The following is a 20,517-nucleotide window of genomic DNA, read 5'->3' on the forward strand; positions in this document are numbered from 1 at the left end:
TATTCAATGTATGTGTGTTTGCATTTTAGTAATGCCTAGTTTATAATAATACAGCATATGTTTCTTCATAAAATTGGTATATATAAATATATTAGATTTGTTTACATAAGTTATATAAAATTAAAGTAAAAAATAATATATATTTTATGTACATGATAATATTTCCACTATTTTTTATTTTGCGATTATTCCAGCTTTCTTTGTGTAAAAAAGTCTAGCTTTATTTTTGATATAACATTTTTACACTTTCTAAAAGAAATAAGTATATAAAAGAATTTAAGAATTCAAAAAAACAATAAAAAATATTAATAAAACTAAATGTATTAATAAAGCTAAATGTGTTAATAAAACAAAAAATGTATTGGTAAAACACTATTAAATTTTATTTTCTTGCCCTCAATAATAAAATACCCAAAATACATTCATATAAGTGTATACACAATCATGTGAAATATGAGACCAAGTTATTAAATTTATGTTTACATTTTTATATTACATTCTCCAGTTTTATATTTTTACAGTAATTTTAATATTTTTTTTCATACCCTTTTAAATTTGATTGAATTCCATGTTTATGCATCATATACACAAAACATACACATGCTTTACATTTTTTTGTATTAATCCCTTTCCAATTGAAATAATTTTTATTTTCAAATTTTTATCTTTTTTCGTTTCACGCAATAAGTAGCATTATATACCATTATATATTTTTTTACACGTTCTTACACAGCTTGTTTCTATATATCTTTCTTTATATTTTCTATTCCCTAATTTAATATATATATATATACCCACACTTTATTTTTTATTATATTACAATTCCCTATCACCCAATCACATTACTTCTTCCCTAACTCTATCTCACTTTTTTTTTCATTTTTGGATAACTTTAAAATTGTTAATATATAATAGTCTAAATAAGAAGGATGAACTAAAAAATTCAGACACTTTCAACACATATATAATATTTGTTCCCTTTTTTTTGTTTATCTACCGATTATCTGTTAATATATTCCCGCTATATATTAGTTTTGTGATAAACTCAAGACCATAGATAAAATGTGTATATACGGACATGCAAAGATGCCAACATATATCTATAATCAAATATGAATATATAACAATAATGAACGTACATAAAATTTTTAGAAATTTTTTTATGAATGTTCAATGATACATATATAAAATATAATATATATTAAAATAGCTAACAGCCGAATAGTGAATATTATGAGTCATAAAAATAATAATATGAATTTTGATCCACCAAATAGTAACCTAAACAAAGGCAATAACAATTTAAGAAATTTTAACAATACAAATCATGGAAACATTAATTCATTTAATCATGAATCATTTCCAATCAATACCAATAATATAAGAAATTATGGAAATAATATTATTTCAAAAAATGTGAATCCTCGTGATGAAAATAATTTTTTTTGTAACCCCCATATTAAAAATTATAATTATGAAATAAATGACCAAATTAGATATAATAATAATATCATAGATAATTCGGGTTCTAATAATGGACAAATACATGGATCTTATAATTATATGACATCTAAAAATATTCAAAATGTAAACGACACAAATCCACTAGCAAATAGACAAAATAGTAGCATGATTCAACAAACTAACAGTTCTAACAATCGAATGATGGATAACATTCACAAAATAAATAATATCAATGATATTGGCTATCCAGGAAATATAAATAAAATACATAATATTAATAATGTATTAGATCCAAACAATTTTAACAACATGCATAGATTAAATAATATTAACACTATGAATCGAATAGAAAATATGACTAATAAAAATGTGCATACACAAAACTATAATTATATTCATAATAACCATATTAACAGTGAAAATATAAATAATATTTATAACCCTATGGAACGTCAAACTAATATAAATCACTATGCAAATAACAATATTAACGATACATATAATTTTAATGCAATTCAAAACATTAATAATATAACAAAGTTTAATAAAAATAATCAAAACGATATTTCCAATAATATTCCCTTTAATACACCAAATAAAAATAATTTTAATTTACCTAACATACATTCGGAAAACAAACAAATCGGGGGTCACTACATTCACAATTATTCAATTAATGGAACTTCGGATATAAAAAATGTAAATATCAATCGATTAGCCAATAGAAATGATAATAATTTTATGTTTCATGAAAAAGCAAATGAAACACTTCGGAATCAAAATAATAATAACACCAATTTAAGTGATAGACAAATAATTAATGCACACTCTGGTCGGATTGATAAAGATAACTTGGATAGTGAAGGTAATTTAATATCCCAAAAATAAAAAAAATAATATTTTAATGAAAAATAAAACCACTAATTTTCCTACATACAATTTATTTATGACCATGTTAATATATTTGACTATTTTCTAACTATATAAATTTTCAGGTAATAATAAAAATATATACACAGGTCATAACTATCCATATGAAATGGGAAAAAATAATATGAACATAGTAGGCGGAATGAACCAAGGAGGTTATAATATAAATAACCAAGTGCAAAATAATAGATCTAAAAATGGTCATGCAAATAATACATTTGAAAATGAAATGATGAACTCATATAATATGAACATGTCAGGTAATTCTATTGCACAAGGCAATAATTTTTATGACCCAGCAAGAAATTTTGCAAATAATAATTATGGTATTAATAATGTTCCAATAAACAATTATCAAAATGGTATGACATATGATCAATATTTTATGAACCGTTCAGAATATGAAAATGGTCCATATAATATTAACAATAATAATAATGAATATTATTACCAATTACAACGCCAACAAAATCAGATTAACTATCCAAATAATATTATGCTTAATCAAAGTATAATCGAAAGAATTTTACGAAATAATAAACAAACAATTGATCAAAATGTTAATGAAAATATGAGCAAGTCATATACTAATTTTTTAAAAAGTGTTAGTACACCATATTTAAGAAAAGCATCAGCAAACAAACATAATATCTATAATAACCAATTTAATACTGGTGAAAATGTAATTCATAACAATGCATATAATTATCAAAATTTTAATAATCTAAATGATCAAGAATTTGAAGTATATGATCTTAAACTTTCGAAACCAGTTGAAGGAAATTATGAACAAGCAATAAAAAATGATCATGTTCATGTAAAAACGGAACCAAATTATTATACTAATGCAAAAAAAGAGAATGTGGAAAGAAAAAAAAAAAAAAAAAATATAGACCCAAATAATCTTGACGAAACAGTAACAGGAAATATTAACCTCGATATTAAGGAAGTTAAAAAAAAGGGACGAAAAAGAAAACTTCGTCTAGATCCAACAAATGAAGAAAATAAAAATGAAGCTATCAATGATGTGCAATATACTGATAAAGGAGGTAGCGATAATGTTGAAAATAAAATCAATGAAGAACAGAACAAAGAAAATGATAATAACACAGTACACACATCCCTATATAACGAAAAAAATATGGAAAATATGGAACAAAATTATAAAGAAGAAATAAAAAATGAAACAATAAACATATCAAATTGTTTAACAAAAGCTGATATTGAAAAAACAACTCAAGAGATATCTTTATATTGTGACAAAATAAAAAGTGAAGAAATAATTTTTAAAAATAATTACGATAAAATTGGTATAAATAATATATTATCAGTTTTAAAAAATAAATTAAATAAAATTAGTGTTAATAATAATTCTTTAAATTATCATTCTGAAATAAATATTTTAATTAATAATTTTTTATATGTATTAAGAATAATAAATAGACATCAAAAAATGTTAGGAAATATTTATAGTTTTAATTTTAACATACCTAATGAAGAGGATATAAGAAATTATTTTGAAAATAGATTTCCCTTTGTTAAATGCTACAAAAAAAATTATGAACTAAATGATAGTACTTATGACAAAGACGATAATAAAATAAAACAAAATGAATGTAGCACAAACTTGAAAATGCCACAAGAGAATAGTAAGGTAGAACATGAAGAAATAAAAAATGAGCAAACAACTTTTAATGATAATATAAAAAATAAATACACACATAATGAAGAGAATTATAACAATTTAAATATGATTGAAGAAAATAATTCAAATTCTTTTGAAAATGAAAATAATTATATAAATATTACTAACAAAAATACAACAACTTAATATGCTACCATTTTATTAGTCTCATATATATTCTAGTAATATAATAAAAGCATAATTTTTATTAAAAAAAAATATATAATTCCCCTATATTTTTTGGCTTATTTTTCTTACAAATTAATATTATTTTAATATATATATAATACTATATTATTTTGTTTTGGTTTGTTTAAAATATATTAACACATGAGATGTTCATATATTACCACATAGTAACATACATGGTATTATATATATTTTTTTTGCGTATAATCTCATTATTTTAATATATTATGAGCAAAAAATTCGTAAAATTAATCTATATTTTAAGTGAAAAGCATGGGATGGAATAATTGTTTGAAGAAGATATATGCCTGTGTGTATAGTTGCGATAAATATATGCATGCATATACACATAGACATAACACATAGACATAACATATATGACTATATACACTACCATAGCACACTCATGAATAATACCATTTTTTGCAAAAAAAATATTAGTATATATATTCAAATATATAAGCATATATACAAAATGATATATTTTCTTATAGTATGCAAAAATATTTACCGAATTTGATTTTCCTCACTTTTTTACTTTTTTTATAAAAAAAATACAATCATGTCCTTCCCTTATTTATAGATTAAAATTTTACACTTGTCAAAAAAATTTACATATTTAAAACTTTTTAAAAAAAAAATTTTATTTCATTGATATATTTTTTTAATTATTTAAAGCATTTTATGCTGTTCATATTTTTTTTTATACTTATACATTGTGCATGCACATCAAACTTATTTGTCTTTAAAGCCAAAAAATTTTAAGATTAACAATAAATACAAAATAGTATGTGAGCATTGCTATGCTATGCTGCCATACTGTACTTCACTTATTTTTAAACTTGTCCTTCACAATATTTAATCAACCAGACTTACTCTAAAATTATTGTTGCTCCGAGGCCTTCAAAGGTTTTTTTGATTTCCTCGGCCTGCTCCGCCGGGACGTCTGAATGGTGGGAAGTTGCAAGAAGTTATGAATGAACAAACTAATGAACAAACTAATGAACAAACTAATGAACAAACTAATGAACAAACTAATGAACAAACTAATGAACAGACTAATGAACAAACTAATGAACAAACTAATGAACAAACTAATGGGTGACTTACTCTTTTGTATGTAGAAGGGGGCGCTCTCTACCATTTCCTTGGCTTCCTTCAAGCCAACGTTGGTTATTTTTCGAATTTCTTTGATAGTATTAATTTTATTTTTAACATCAAACTTTTCTAGTTTTACACTAAAAGTATTTTTAGTTGATTTTTTCTTTTCTTCATTTTTGTTGGTTTCATTAGTTTGTTTTATATCGGGATTCTCACTTTCTACATTAGTAGAGGTATTAGTTATGTTTGGGTTTGGCATATTAATCCCCTCACTCATTTGAGGCATATTTGAAGTCCCAAAAAAAGATGAAGGATGTGGAAATGGATTTCGATTTATAAAATATCCATTATTAAATGATTTATTTCCTTCTAATTTTTCTTGACATAAATCACATAAATCTGCTGCTTCTATCAATGTCAAATTTAATATATCATCAACTAATTTTAAAACTTTTTTTGATGGTTTTCTTTTTTTTGTAGATTCATTTTCTACTTCATCTTGTTTATCATTCGAATCTTTTATTTTGTCAAACACATCGTAACTACTACTATTTGTAGAGAAAAATGTATTCCTACATATTTTAAAAAAACAAATCTTCGAATTTGTTTGTATAATCTTTTTCAAACTTAATGTATTATAATTACCCCTTTTGTTATAAACCTTTGAACTATGAAGAAGTAACTTGGCATGTCTACATGTATTAATCATTTCTATATAAAACGATCGTATTTATATTGCTGAAAATTTTTTACACAAACAAATTACTCTATACATGTTGTGGTAGCACCTCTATAGCTTGTTCATGTACTACTACACAGTATAGTAAACATATAATATTTACTTTTATTTCAAGTTTTCCTTTATAAAAAAATGTAAAACATATTAAGTATACACATTTTTAAGTAAGTATATAAAACAAATAATATTTTTTATGATTCAATCTTGTTCTACATGTTTAGAGGTAAATAATTGACCTTCCTCACAAAATGACATATATATAGTTTTACACTTTTATACAAATACATTTAAAATGTAATTTATATTTCTACTCCTATACATCTACACAATCACACATAGTATATATATACCCTGATTTATATGCAATTCAAATATGTTCACATTTTATGTATTATAGCTATACTTTTTATACCTAGTAATAATGGAAAAATGAAAAATAAAAAAACGCGATAAAAAAAGTGGCAAAAAAAATGGTAAAAAAATGTGGTAAAAAAAAATGATAAAAAAAAATATAATTAATTATAAACAAACAGTATGTGTATATATTTATGTGAATTTTCAAGTATATATTTTTTTAAATTAAATATAAATTTTTATAGGCGTTCTAAAATTTTGTATGCCCGATGAAAAAGTGCCTCCACTTGTAAAATAAAAAAAAATTATGAAAAAAAATAGCAAAAGTAAAAGATCGGAATAACAGGAAATATTATCATTTTCCTTATATTTTAAATTTTTTGAAAAATGAAAAAAAAAATAGATTATTTATTACATTACCTGTGTTAAAATATATGTTTATATTTATATGACTTCCCTTTCAATTTCCATAATTCTTTTATATTAAACATATAAAAATAAAAAAATATATTCAAATAAAGTGAATTTTACAAACTTATAACTGTTCATTCACAAACATAGATTAACAATAAAACAAATTTTACAATGTTATGACTATTAATTTATAAACATAGATTAAAATATATTTCTTTTTTTTTTCTTTCTATGTAAATATTAGTTCGTGTAGCTTATATTTGTGTATATACTTTGTATTAATTTTGATATATAGTAAATTTTTCGTAAAAAAATAAAAAGTCACTTTTATATATTATGCCTCATATCCTATATGTTTATATAATATACATCAATCTATTTACTTATACATTTTATAATATATATACCCAATTCTTTCAAACAATTATTTAACTAGTATAATATTTAAAGTACCAAAATTTTGATATGCCATATAATATTTTTATCTAACTTTTTTTTTTTTTTTTTTCATCTATGATTATTCAATTCCCTTGAGGCATAATTCATAGTGAAAGTAGGGAACACATTTTGGGAATTTTTGAATAATTTGAAAACCTTTTTTTTTTGAAACCCCATATTTTAACAACCATGGAAGTCGATCGTGATGCAAATGTTGAGCAATGGAAGATAAAAAGGCTCATCAAAAAGTTAGAGAATGCCAAAGGGTAAGCACACTAAACATATAAGCGGTTATACATTTACATATATATACGTATGTATTTATATCCTTCCATGTCTTACCATATATACTTCTCAACATTTTCCTACAGAAACGGAACCAGCATGATTAGCCTTATTATACGAAGCAAAGATGAAGTCTCGAGAATTAACAAAATGTTGGCTGATGAACTCGGAACAGCTTCCAACATCAAAAGTAGAGTCAACCGACTCAGTGTCCTATCCGCGATTACCTCCACCCAGCAAAGTAAGAAGCCAGTCTGAACAGGCTGAAAAATCTGAAAAACCTGAAAAATCTGAAAAAACTGAAAAATTTGAAAAATTGAAAAATGTTTAAACACTTCTAAACTTTTCTAAACCCTTCGAACTTTACTTCTCCCTTTTTAGAGCTAAAGCTGTACAATAAGACTCCGCCCAAGGGACTCGTCGTATATTGTGGAACTGTGGTGACCGAAGACGGGAAAGAAAAAAAAATGTCTATAGACTTTGAGCCCTTTCGACCAATCAACACTAGTTTATATTTATGTGATAATAAATTTCATGTTGAAGCATTAAAAGAATTATTAGAAAGTGACGATAAATTTGGATTTATTATAGTAGATGGTAATGGTGCATTATTTGGAACCATACAAGGAAATGCAAGAGAAGTTATTCGAAGGTTTACAGTTGATTTACCTAAAAAACATGGACGTGGTGGTCAAAGTGCGTTACGTTTTGCACGTTTAAGATTAGAAAAAAGACATAATTATCTAAGAAAAGTTGCTGAAGTATCTACATCTGTATTTATAACAAATGATAAAGTTAATGTTTTAGGTATTGTATTAGCAGGAAGTGCAGATTTTAAAAATGATTTATTACATAGTGATCTATTTGATCAAAGACTATATGCTAAAGTTATAAAAATTGTTGATATTTCTTATGGAGGTGATAATGGATTTAATCAAGCTATAGAACTTAGTGGAGAAGCTTTACAAAATGTTAAGTTTATACAAGAAAAAAAATTAATAGGAAAATTTTTTGAAGAAATTGCACAAGATACAGGTAAAGTTGTATATGGTATTGAAGATACTTTAAAGGCATTAGAAATCGGAGCTGTTGAATTATTAATTGTTTATGAAGGTTTAGATATTATTAGATTAACAACAAAAAATAATGTTACTAATCAAACAAAAACTATGCATATCTTTCCTCATGATGAAAAACAAGAATCATTATATAAAGAAAATAATGTTGAATTAGAAGTTGTAGAAAAAATCTTATTAACAGATTGGATAATTAATAATTATAAAAAATATGGTGCTTCCTTAGATTTTGTTACTAATAAATCTCAAGAAGGTGCACAATTCCAAAAAGGCTTTGGAGGTTTTGGTGGTATGCTTAGATATAAAATCGATTTAAATTTATACGATGAAGATGTAGACAGTGATGTTGAATTATTTTAAAACATTGCCACTTCTACTGCCTAAATTATTTCACTACTTATTGTCAACCATATTCCACAAGTCCATCCCATTCTTACTCTTTTTCACTTTTTATTTTTCATTTTTCACTTTTTATTTTTCATTTTTCACTTTTTATTTTTCATTTTTCACTTTTTATTTTTCATTTATTTGTTTTGTTTAGTATTCCATTTCCCATTTTATGCTTTGGTCAATTTCATCGAATTTTTATTTTAAACAGAACGAGCACGTAAAACAATGAAAGTCATTTTTAATTCATAAAAAATGTGAAAAAAAGAAGTAAAATAAAAAAAATTACAAAATAAAATAAAAAAATTAAAAAAATTTACAAAATTTACAAACTACTTCTTGTGCATGTTCATGATGTAGTTATATATGAGGGTGCACTTTTTTTTAAAACTGTTTGTGCATATGTTGGAAGGCAATAGAGTCGCATTTATGTGAATTAAATATGAGCACACATTGCTAATTAAAATTTGTTTTAAACATGTATCTTCGGATAATATTTTTAGCTTGTCTAAAAGGAAAGCACCAAGAAATGCACTTCTCTCTAATATTTCTTTCAATATATTATAATAAGTTTTTAATTGTATTATTTCTGGTAAAAAATTAAATAAATTGTCATTTTTATATATACGTTTTGTATTTATATATTCATCTATTGATTTATTATATTGTATAATCTCTCCTGAATTATTTGATACATCACTTTTGGAATTATTATCACTTAAGTATTGAGAAGAACTCGGTGTCTTTCCTCCAGCTCCTCTTGTGTAATATATTTTTTCTTTTTTTTTTTCTTTCATCGTATTTATTATATCAAGGCAGATTGGCACATGCGATACTCCGTTGTTTGTTTTGACCTGCAAAGAGAAGGAAAAATAATATGCACATAAGTACGTATATTATGAGTGTATAAGCATGTATATATGAATTGGCTCATATGTAGGAGTAAGAACCTCCACGATGTTATAAAATAAAAGGACTTACGGTTCGAATCAGGGTCGTGTTTTTCTTTCCAAAATGTTCAATAATTGTTGTAACTAGCCGAGTAGATTTTAGTATTAATATATAAAAATGAATAACAAAGTAAGAATATGTAAAATATTGATTCTGTATTATATTTAATAATATAGTATTATAGTTAAGTATAGTTTTGTAGCAAATATATAATATTCTTTGGGTAAATAGTGATAGTTCATTTTTTTTTGTTTTTTTTTGATCTATACTATCTTGTGAATTTGATGATGCAGATACTTCATATTGACTATAAGCCTCTATAATCATTTCTTTTTCAAAAATAAATTTTTCCAAAATTCTATTTATATAAAACAAATGATGATCTACTGCTTTATCCATAAGAGATATTAAAAAATCATTTATATTATACAAACTACAATAATATGAAATCTTTGTTAATAATTCAACATATAAATATGATTCTTCTAAAGCTGCTAAACAATTTATCTTCTCGATTTTTGTAAAAATAAAATTTATTCTATCTGACAATTTACCAATTATATTAAATATAGAACTTAAGAAAAAAACAACTTCTTTATTTGTATAACGTCCTTCATCTAAGTCTTCATCATTTTTCTTGTCACCTTCAAAATGTTTATCATTTTTTTTTTTAATAATGTCATTTGGTTGGTTAGGTATATTATGTTGTGTTCTTGATGGTACTTCTTTTGTGTGTGTATCCTCAATTTCACTACCTTCTGAATTCCACTGATTTTTTTTTAACTTGTTTGAAAAATGATATGATTTATTTTCAGAGAAAAAAAACTCAGCATTCTCCTCAAAATTTTTATAATCATTTGCATATATATATAACATTTTTATGATCAAAACAATTAAAGAACAAAATGTTATATGATTTTTATTTCTTATATATACACCATTTGATATATAATAGATCGAATTAAAGCTCTTGTTATTGTCAAACATTGAATGATAAATTACTGGCACATATATAAATTTTGTCAATATATCTGTTTCAATAATATGTAAACATATCTGCCTATTTAATGTCAACAAAATTAGTGTATTAATATAAAAGTAGTAATATTGATTATTATATAAAAATGTATTTATTTTATTAACATGATCATATAATATATTTTCTAAATTTTTATATATTTTTTTATTAACCATATCAATTATTTTTGTTTTTTCAACTTTTATACATTTAAAATAAAAACTATATAATAATTCATATATAGTATTTATTCTATTATATAAAAAATATAATAATATATGTTCCATAAAATATGACATTTTATTATTTTCTTCATTTTGCATGTACAAGTCATGTGATTCATAACATTCTGTTAATATCTCTCTCAATGTTTTAATATATATATTAAAACTAAATAAGTTTTCATCTATATTATCTTCATTATTATATATGCTTAATTGTTTATTTTTTATATGGTGTGACATCTTTTTGTTAGCTTCTTTATTTTTTTCTTCTACCTCATCAAATTTAAAATCACCATCGAGCTGTCTTCCTTTGTTTATTTTTACAAAATGATTGTTGTATAATCGGATAGAAACATAAAATACTTCTAACAGGTTTATAAACAAGTTTATGTTAAAATTCTGAGCTGGATATATATGCTTTAATATACAATTAGGGACATATAGTGCATTTAAATTTTTTAAAAAATAATAATTTTTGCTATGCAATTTGAAATAATGTAAATGAATAACTATACATCTTATAAATAAAGAAAAAAATAAAGACATATTACATATCATTTTTGTATTTTCATTTAAATTTCTCTCAGATTTTTTTTTTTCCTTATATTGTGTTCTACTACTTTTATTATCATCTGAGCTGTTGTCTGCATCACTACCTGTTTCACTTTGTGATTGCCACTTCAATTGCTTTCGATACATTTCAAAGATATAATTAACCATACTATGTAAGACATAAAAAATGTTGTTGTTATTATTTTTTATATTTGCAGAATATGGCTCATGTAAAAATATGTCACAGTAATAATTATTCTCAAACTCATCATCAAATAGGTTGTCATTATTGCCAATATTATTTATTTCATTTTGTTTATTATTAAAATGGATTGCATTTTCAACATTTTTATTGTTAGAAAAAGGGTTTTTGTTTTCATTTTCATTTGACAAAGGATTGTCTTTCTTCTTCTTCTCATATGAATGCATATTTATAATAAAAAATAAATTTACCATAATATTTGACACCAAAATATAATAAAATGAATTTTTATTTATCTGAATAGAGGGCACTAAAAATGTTGCCATAACTTCATATATAAAAAAAACAAAAGGCACATTTAGTTTTGTATTCGATTTTTTTAAATAAGACTCTTCTTCCTTCTTATAATTTTCATTTTCAAATAATTTTTTATATTTTAATATAATAATGAATTTGTACAAAAATAGTAACAACCGTATTTTATTGTCATAAACACTTTGTGTTATATTAATATATTTCATGCATTTTATTTCATTTTTAAAATATTTTGAAAACATAAATGATTTAGAAATATGATCACTATATTCATAGTATGTTGTTTTTTTTTTATCTTTTTTTTTTCGTTGAGTTTTTTCAAATTTATTATCTTTAATATTTGGCACTCTATCTATTATTTCATTCCAATTGCTCATTTTATTATCCCCATTGTTTTCCTTAACAAATTTTATTTTAGTAGTATTAAGTTCACCTGATTTTAAGTTAGTATTTTCAAATATTGCATCAATGTTTTTTAATATACTTTTATATATTTTATTTTTTAAATTAATATCATGATTTATTTCATTATTACAATGCATATTTCCATTTATTAAGTTTTTATTTTGTGTGTGAAAATTAAGAATATTAGTATTATTTTGTAAATTATTTTTCTGAACGTTCAGGCAATAACAATAATTTTTTATATCAAAAACAAAATTTTTTTCACCATATTTTTTTTCTGATTTTTTTTCAAAAAGTCTTTTACTTATATAATCATCTTCTAATAATTCCATTTTATTTTGTAACACATTTTTAATTGATAAAGAATTATTTTTTCTTTCAAAAATGCAATTTTCTTCATTCTGATTATTTCCAGGTTTACTTTCATACAAATTAAGTATATATTTATAATCATATTTTTTTTCACTAAAGACTTGAAATATATTTTCAATTAACACATCATCAGTTATAGATCCATGTTTTTCAATTAAAACATTTTTATTATTACGTAAAATATCCTTTACATTATCAGCAGTGTCTATTTTTTTGTTGTACAATTTGTAATAAGAATTTAATAAATTATTTAAGTTTACATAATTAATATTAAAAAATATATTACATATATTTCTGTTATAACATATTTGAACTATAATTTTGTAAATATTAATTTCTTCTGTATATAACCCTTTAATAACTAGATCAAATATTTCACTAATTACATTAATATTGTACATATAGTTATATAATTCTTTTTTTACATTTTTACCATATACTGGCATATGTTCATACGATTTAATAAATATATAATTATTTCTTTTTAATTTATTTATAAAATTATTAAAATGTAGATCTATATATTTCCACAATCTTTGCTTCTTTTCAGACATACTACTATTTTTATTTGCATCATCATTCTTACTTTTCTCATTAAATAAGTTTAAATATATGCCGTTCATAAAATGTAGAGATAAATTAAAAATTTTTAGCTTGTTATATTCACACGATTTTATATCATAGCTTTTGTAAATATCTTCTTTATTATTTCCTATCTCAAAATATTCTATTATTATAAAAAATAGCAAATCAAATAATTCCTCATAAATAGTTATATCAATTAAATCGTTATCTCTTATAAAAAAATATAAATATTTTAATATTTTCAAGATCCTTTTTGTATATTCAATTTTCATATTTTTACATTGAACTTGTTTTATTTTATTGTAATAAAATTTTATTTTTCCTGTGAACATGCTTATAATTGATAGTAAGGGAAAATACCCTTTGCTATATTTACACATAAAATATATACTACTAAAATTGCTTGAACGAAAATATTTATTCAAATTATCGTATAATGTGTATATATTCTTGTAATTATGCATAAAAAAATAAAATAAGGATATGCTCAAAATTTCTCGTTTTTCACTTGAATGTTTTTTTTCAATACTCAAAATGTCGTTGTTTAAGGATTTACTAACCATGTCATTCTGTAAAATTATTTAAATAGAAAGAACATGAATTAAAATTAAAAAAAAAAAATTGTGTACAAACATGAGGAAAACGTAAAATGTAGTGAAAAATAAAAGAGGTTTACCTTTGGAAGAGAATTTAGAGAGACTTTGGAAAATAAGTTATTTATTGGGTGTGACGTATCAAAGAGTGCAAATATTTGGTTAGCTATATTTGTTGATATGCTATTTATTTCTTTAATAAATTTAAAACGATAACACACTTCCAATATAAGGGAATACATTAATAATACTCGATTAATTATTTGTTCATTTAATTTTTGATAGTTTTTATACTTTGGATTTTCAAAATCTATGTCCTTATTTTTATAATAATTAATGTTATAACTGTTAATAAAAAAATTCATATTAGAGTAATAATTATCTGAAATGTTCAGGCGATATTTGAATATTTTATTATTTTTTTCTGACTGTTCATATTGTACAAGCAAAAAATCACTCAAAAAAAAAACATAATTATTTTGAAAAATAATTTCCAATATATTTATTATATGAGAAAAAAAATTTAGAAATATTATATTATAATTTATTGTATTTTGGGGTATCATATTTAAAGAATTATCTTCTAAAAATCCATTACTTTCAAAACGAGTTCTATCATAATTTTTATATTTATTAGACATATTTTCATTTTCCAAAAAATCATTACTGTTCATGTTAAAATTTATAGGTGATCTTTGAAATGAATTTTCAGCACTATTCGATCGATTATCATATTCCGAATTAATATTACTTGAATATCTTTTTTCAAACTTTTCAATACTATCATAATTATCTCTATACTGTGGAAAATTAAATTGACTAGCTACTGACTCCTTTTGCATGCATAACATATCAGTAACATGACTCATTGCAGTGTTAGTAGAGAAATATTCATTTTCATTTGTCATAAATAATTGAAAAATATTTATTTTTTTATGTAAATATAATTCTGGTTTGTTAAGTAAATTTTTATGATTTATAATTATATTATTAACAAAATTGTTGAAAGTTATTGTATTTTTTTTACTTAATTGTAAATCATAGGAAGTATGTTCATGTTGGATATTCCCATTTTTATCATTTCCATCACCTGGATAAGATAAAAATAATGAGGTATTATTTCTTATATGACTTTTTTCTACTCCTGCATTTTGTAAATAAAATTTATTCTGACTATTATAACGTGTGTAAAACTCTTTAATAGTGTGTATGTTTACACTTTCAGAAACTTTAAGCATATAATTAACTATATATAAAGCTGTATTTAAAATTGTGAACTTTGATATTTTGAATATAAAAGAAGATGAAAAGTTATCTATAAATACTTTATTTATATATTTTGAAAAAATGAAAAAGAAGAATTCATTAAAAGTGTTGTTACTATTATATATTTTAATATTACTTAAAAAATCATTTATAATTAAAAAATAATTTTTTAAATATTTATAAAATGATATAAAAAATAAATTTACTAATTTATTTATATCTATATTTTTTTCTCTTTTAAATGCATTATCACAATTTTCAAAAGTCCATTTTGTCCATTTTTTAACTAGTATATTAATACTATCTAATATTTGCTCTATTTTTGTTTGAAAATATTTATAAATATTTGAATGAAAAGATATACTAGTTTTTTTGTTAATAACTTTTTTAAACAATTTTAATATTCCTTCTGTACATGGAAATATATTTTTCTTTTTTTCTTCTTCATATAGTCTTAATAAATCTGTTACAAAATTTATTTTATTATTATCAATTTCACATAAATGTATCAAAGTAATAATAAAAATATCTTCAAAGCTTATTTCTTCGATCTCATGATTTGAATTTACAGTTTTTTCATAAGAGTTCAAATTTGGATTATAAAAACTGGTGTATTCATATTTATTTTCTTGGCTTGTGTTAAGTTGATCTTTGTTTAGTTTACTTAAATCTTTATCACCCTCTTCTTCAGTGTAACTTTTTTTATGACTATATTTTGAAATATTCCGTTTTTCACTATTCCCATACACATTTTTATTTTGTTCTGATTCATTATCATTAATATTTTTATGTAATCTAACTGTTTTAACATCATTAATTAAAAAAAATATTTTTAAAAATGATATATCTATTCTAAAATTTTCTTTTATATCCATAGATTCTTTTTCAATTTTAAAATTTGAAAAATTAACATAATTCATATTATTATTTTGAGCATTTCCAAATGTATCATTATTATTCTGATCATGTTCAGAATCATTATCTAAAAAAACATTTGAATTAAATATATTATTATCTACATCTGTGTTTACATTTTTGGCCATCTCTCTTCTTTCCATTTCTTTATGTTCTGAATATGAAAATATCTGAAATAAATATGTATTTAATTTATTTATATTCACTTTTTTAACAAGGAATAATAATGTCTTAACTATTTCATAAGTAAATGATTGAAGCTCTTTATATTTTAAAGACAAAAAAAATAAATATGTAAATATACTAACAAAACTATTTTGAATTCCATAAGGTAATTTAAAATAACTAAATAATTTGATCTCAATTAATAATGGAAAACATTTATTAATTTTTAACATCTTACAAAAAAATATTATCATATTTTTAAAAAAGCAAAAATTAAAATTATTATTTCCAAAAAATTTCTTATTTCCTCGATCATAATTATTATATAAATATTTACAATAAAAATCTATTAAAATGTAATAATATTCTATATATGTAATATATATATTTTTTATATCTAAATTTTTTGTTTTTAAAATATTTGTAATTTTAAAATATAAAGTATCTTCTAAGATTGTGACTATATTATCTGTGTTGTTACTTAACTTGGATAGTGATTCTAAATTATTTTCAATCTCTTCAAAGTTTATCAAGTCAGCACTAGTCCCTATTAATACATTTAAAATTCGATATATAGACAACAAATTATGATTAAACATTATCAAAGTGTGTATAGGAAAGTTACATATTTTATTTGCAAAAAATTCTAATAATAATTTATTTACATTATATAATATAATTGGATGAAACATTCCTTTTTCATTTTCATCTTCTTCATCATTCAATTGGTTTATTATATTTGACATATTTCTATTTGTTTCTCCATAAGTTTTTAAATAATCATAAGCAAAAAAAAGAGTTGATACTTCTAGTAATATATTTTTACTTTCAACTGATATATATGGTGACACATGTTTTTTTCTTTCTATATTATTTATAACTAGTTCTGTATTTTTATAATTATATGAATTAAAAAAATACTTCAATGAAAATACATCATGATGAATATTATCGTCTTTTATATAATCTAAACATGTTTTTATATTTTTATAACTTTTCTTTATATCATTAACAAATAAAATAAAATCTTCTCCAGTAAATAAAGATATACATATTTTTAAAAATAAACTTATATCAATATTATTTTTAAAAAATTCTTTTTTTTTAATATATTTTTTCATATTTTTTACTAAATATTTATTTATATCTCTATCTAATGAATAATCATTTCTATTTAGACTATCTTCATCCCTTTTAGAGTTACTAGATCGACCATTTGCTTGTCCATTACTATGTATATCATCTTCTTCCATCATTCCTTCATCTTCGATACTTACACTATCGTCAACAACAAGAGCACCATCTAGTAAGTCTCCCAATATTTTCTTATATACAAAGTTGTCATTAATAAATATAAAATTTGTAAGTATATCATGAAAGTGTGGTAGGGAAGTAGAAAGTGTGCGTATATTCTGCTCATAACTATTTGACGAATTTTTATTTTTCTGATATATTAAAAAGAATTTAAATAAATTATTTGATAATGAAGATTTAATATATTTATTTATGTCATCTAATTTTATTATATTATTTACTGAAACTAATAAAAAAAATATTGAATATTCTTTTTGTTTTAATGTGTAAGTAATTATATCATTGCAAATTATTTCATTAGGTATGTTAGTACTTGGGGTTGATATAAAAATATTTAAAAGAGATTTAAAATTATTTTTTGTCAACATATTTAATCTTAGTTGTAGAAAAAAAAATATATTTATACAATATATTTGAATATTTAAAAATAATAATATATATTTATATAACCATGGATAATTTTCAGTATATGTTGTTTTCATTAGTTCGAAATAATTATTTGTATCACTATAAGTATCAAAATATATTTGTATAAAATTTTGAATTTTTATTTTTTTTTCAATTATATTAAACAAGTCATAAATTAAATTCTGCTCATATTCTAAATCATCTGTTTTATATTTTGTGTAAGCATAAAAAACGTAACAACTTTTTAATACATGTAATATATTTTTAAATATATAAAAGTATTCATCAAAGTAAATTAAATGTAATTTTTCCATATCTATAAGTTTAATATTGTCTTCTAATATTTTAAATAACTCCTTATCTGTTTTAGCATAACAATCATTGTCCATAATCCCTGAATCGATCGAACTTTTACTCCGTTGATCATCACATTTTGTTTTATTCAACTCTAAAACTAAATTGTCATTATCTGCTAGCTCATTATAATAATATACTTTTAAACTATGTACTAATAACTCTTTAGAAAATCCAAAAAAATATGATTTTAAATTTCCAAAATTTAAATTCTCATTAATAAAATGTTGAAGCTTTATAGATATTATATTATAATAATTATTATCTTTATTTAAATAGTTTAACAAATTTGTATATCTAAATTCAAATGCTTCCTTAATATTATTTTCATGCCCTTCATATGTTTCACTACTAATCAGGTCGTATATTTTTTTGTTTGACAAATATCGGTTTTTCATGATGCACTATACTTTCTTTTATATAATATATGAACCGTTTTAATGAGTTTGAATTATATTACTAATCTTTCTTAATTTGTAATTATAAAAACTGTCAGTGTGAGCCCTTTACGGGATATTTTATTTCCACGAATTTGTTTATATACATATATGTTTACTATTTTTCAGACCCTTCAATATAATAATATATTTGTAAGGGTACTTAAAAATGGTTGGTTAGCGCATTTTCTCAAGTGCCAACATGTTTATACACAATTGTTTGCAGTACATATACATGCTTTGGTTTACTTTATGGAAAATAAAAAAAGGAAACTTAGGCAGACTTGAGGAATAAAGCCAAAGCAAATATAAAAATAAATAAAAAAATAAAAAAGTGTTTATATGTATATCTTCACATTTGTTTGTAAATACAATGAATTTTAACAATCCTTTGTTAAGTGATTAAAAAAAAAAATATATTATATATACATAATTATACAAACTAAGGTGTGGGGTAAACTACTTCATGTGATTTTATGTTACATATTTTCAAAACCTCAAAGAGGTATATCATAAAAAAAAAAATACATTTTTATAAATATATAATTTATTTTAATATATAATTGTTTGTTATTATAAATTTACGAATAAACAAAATAAGCATAGCCAATAATATAGTAATAAAAAAAAAACGCTCTCTTATTATTTTTTTATTTTTAAAAAAAAAAATATATATATGGATTTGAAAATAGCACACCATACATATGTGTTTCTTCTTCTGTTTACTATTATATTTAAATGTATTTTTTTTGTTAGCTTATCATTTATTCTTTAAATTATAATTTTTTTCAAAGATTTGTATTTCCATTATTTTAGATAATTATACTCGGTTAATATTTACTGGCATTATTTTTTCATTTTGCATTTTTCATTTTGGATTTTTCATTTTTTGTTTACTTTTACATTTTTTGCTTACTTTTCCATTTTTTTTATGTTCCTTCTTTGTTTTACTTCATTATTATTATTACTTTATATGTTTATCATTTTAATTTTTTTTTTTTAAATATTTTATATTAATATTTGTATCTGTTTATACAAACGATGAGTATGCCTGTTTAGCAAAACGAAGAAAAATCAGTTTGGTATTATATTACCGTTTAAATATTGTGACAAAAGGGCATAGTCAGGTTATTCAACAAATCACAAGTACAAAATATTCTTTGCCCATACAACTTCGTACATGTATATAACTCCATATATGTATGTACGTATATATATGCGAGCAATATATAGTTTAAAGCTTGTTCGCGTTTTATCATATATTTGAGGGTTTGTTATAAATATATGCCCATCGTGTGTGTGCGAGTTTTTGACCTTCTCAATCTATTCAAGTCATATATCTTTTATCAATCATATTAAAATATATAATATAAAACTCAA

The 20,517-nt window shown here is 22.1% G+C and overlaps 4 protein-coding genes across 4 annotated transcripts; 2 read left to right on the forward strand and 2 right to left on the reverse strand.

The window, feature by feature from the left end:
* Nucleotides 1-1,233: 1,233 nt before the first annotated feature.
* Nucleotides 1,234-4,225, forward strand: PVVCY_0300990 (conserved Plasmodium protein, unknown function; the record flags this gene model as incomplete). Its single annotated transcript, XM_008628309.2, has 2 exons — nucleotides 1,234-2,329; nucleotides 2,460-4,225. The coding sequence occupies 2 exons, from the start codon at nucleotides 1,234-1,236 to the stop codon at nucleotides 4,223-4,225; spliced, it is 2,862 nt and encodes a 953-aa protein (XP_008626531.2).
* Nucleotides 4,226-5,139: 914 nt separating this feature from the next.
* PVVCY_0301000 (mitochondrial ribosomal protein L12 precursor, putative) lies at nucleotides 5,140-6,077 on the reverse strand (the record flags this gene model as incomplete). The annotated part of the gene is made up of 2 exons (XM_008628310.2): nucleotides 5,140-5,213; nucleotides 5,378-6,077. 2 exons carry the CDS (start codon nucleotides 6,075-6,077, stop codon nucleotides 5,140-5,142), a joined length of 774 nt encoding a protein of 257 aa, XP_008626532.2.
* Nucleotides 6,078-7,502: 1,425 nt separating this feature from the next.
* PVVCY_0301010 (peptide chain release factor subunit 1, putative) lies at nucleotides 7,503-9,034 on the forward strand (the record flags this gene model as incomplete). Its single annotated transcript, XM_008628311.2, has 3 exons — nucleotides 7,503-7,579; nucleotides 7,685-7,839; nucleotides 7,980-9,034. The coding sequence occupies 3 exons, from the start codon at nucleotides 7,503-7,505 to the stop codon at nucleotides 9,032-9,034; spliced, it is 1,287 nt and encodes a 428-aa protein (XP_008626533.1).
* A 359-nt stretch (nucleotides 9,035-9,393) lies between these two features.
* On the reverse strand, nucleotides 9,394-19,098 carry PVVCY_0301020 (conserved Plasmodium protein, unknown function; the record flags this gene model as incomplete). Its single annotated transcript, XM_008628312.2, has 3 exons — nucleotides 9,394-9,915; nucleotides 10,043-14,254; nucleotides 14,362-19,098. The coding sequence occupies 3 exons, from the start codon at nucleotides 19,096-19,098 to the stop codon at nucleotides 9,394-9,396; spliced, it is 9,471 nt and encodes a 3,156-aa protein (XP_008626534.2).
* Between the last annotated feature and the right edge of the window lie 1,419 nt (nucleotides 19,099-20,517).

This window comes from Plasmodium vinckei, assembly GCF_900681995.1.
Source record: "Plasmodium vinckei vinckei genome assembly, chromosome: PVVCY_03".
Lineage (NCBI taxonomy): Eukaryota > Apicomplexa > Aconoidasida > Haemosporida > Plasmodiidae > Plasmodium > Plasmodium vinckei.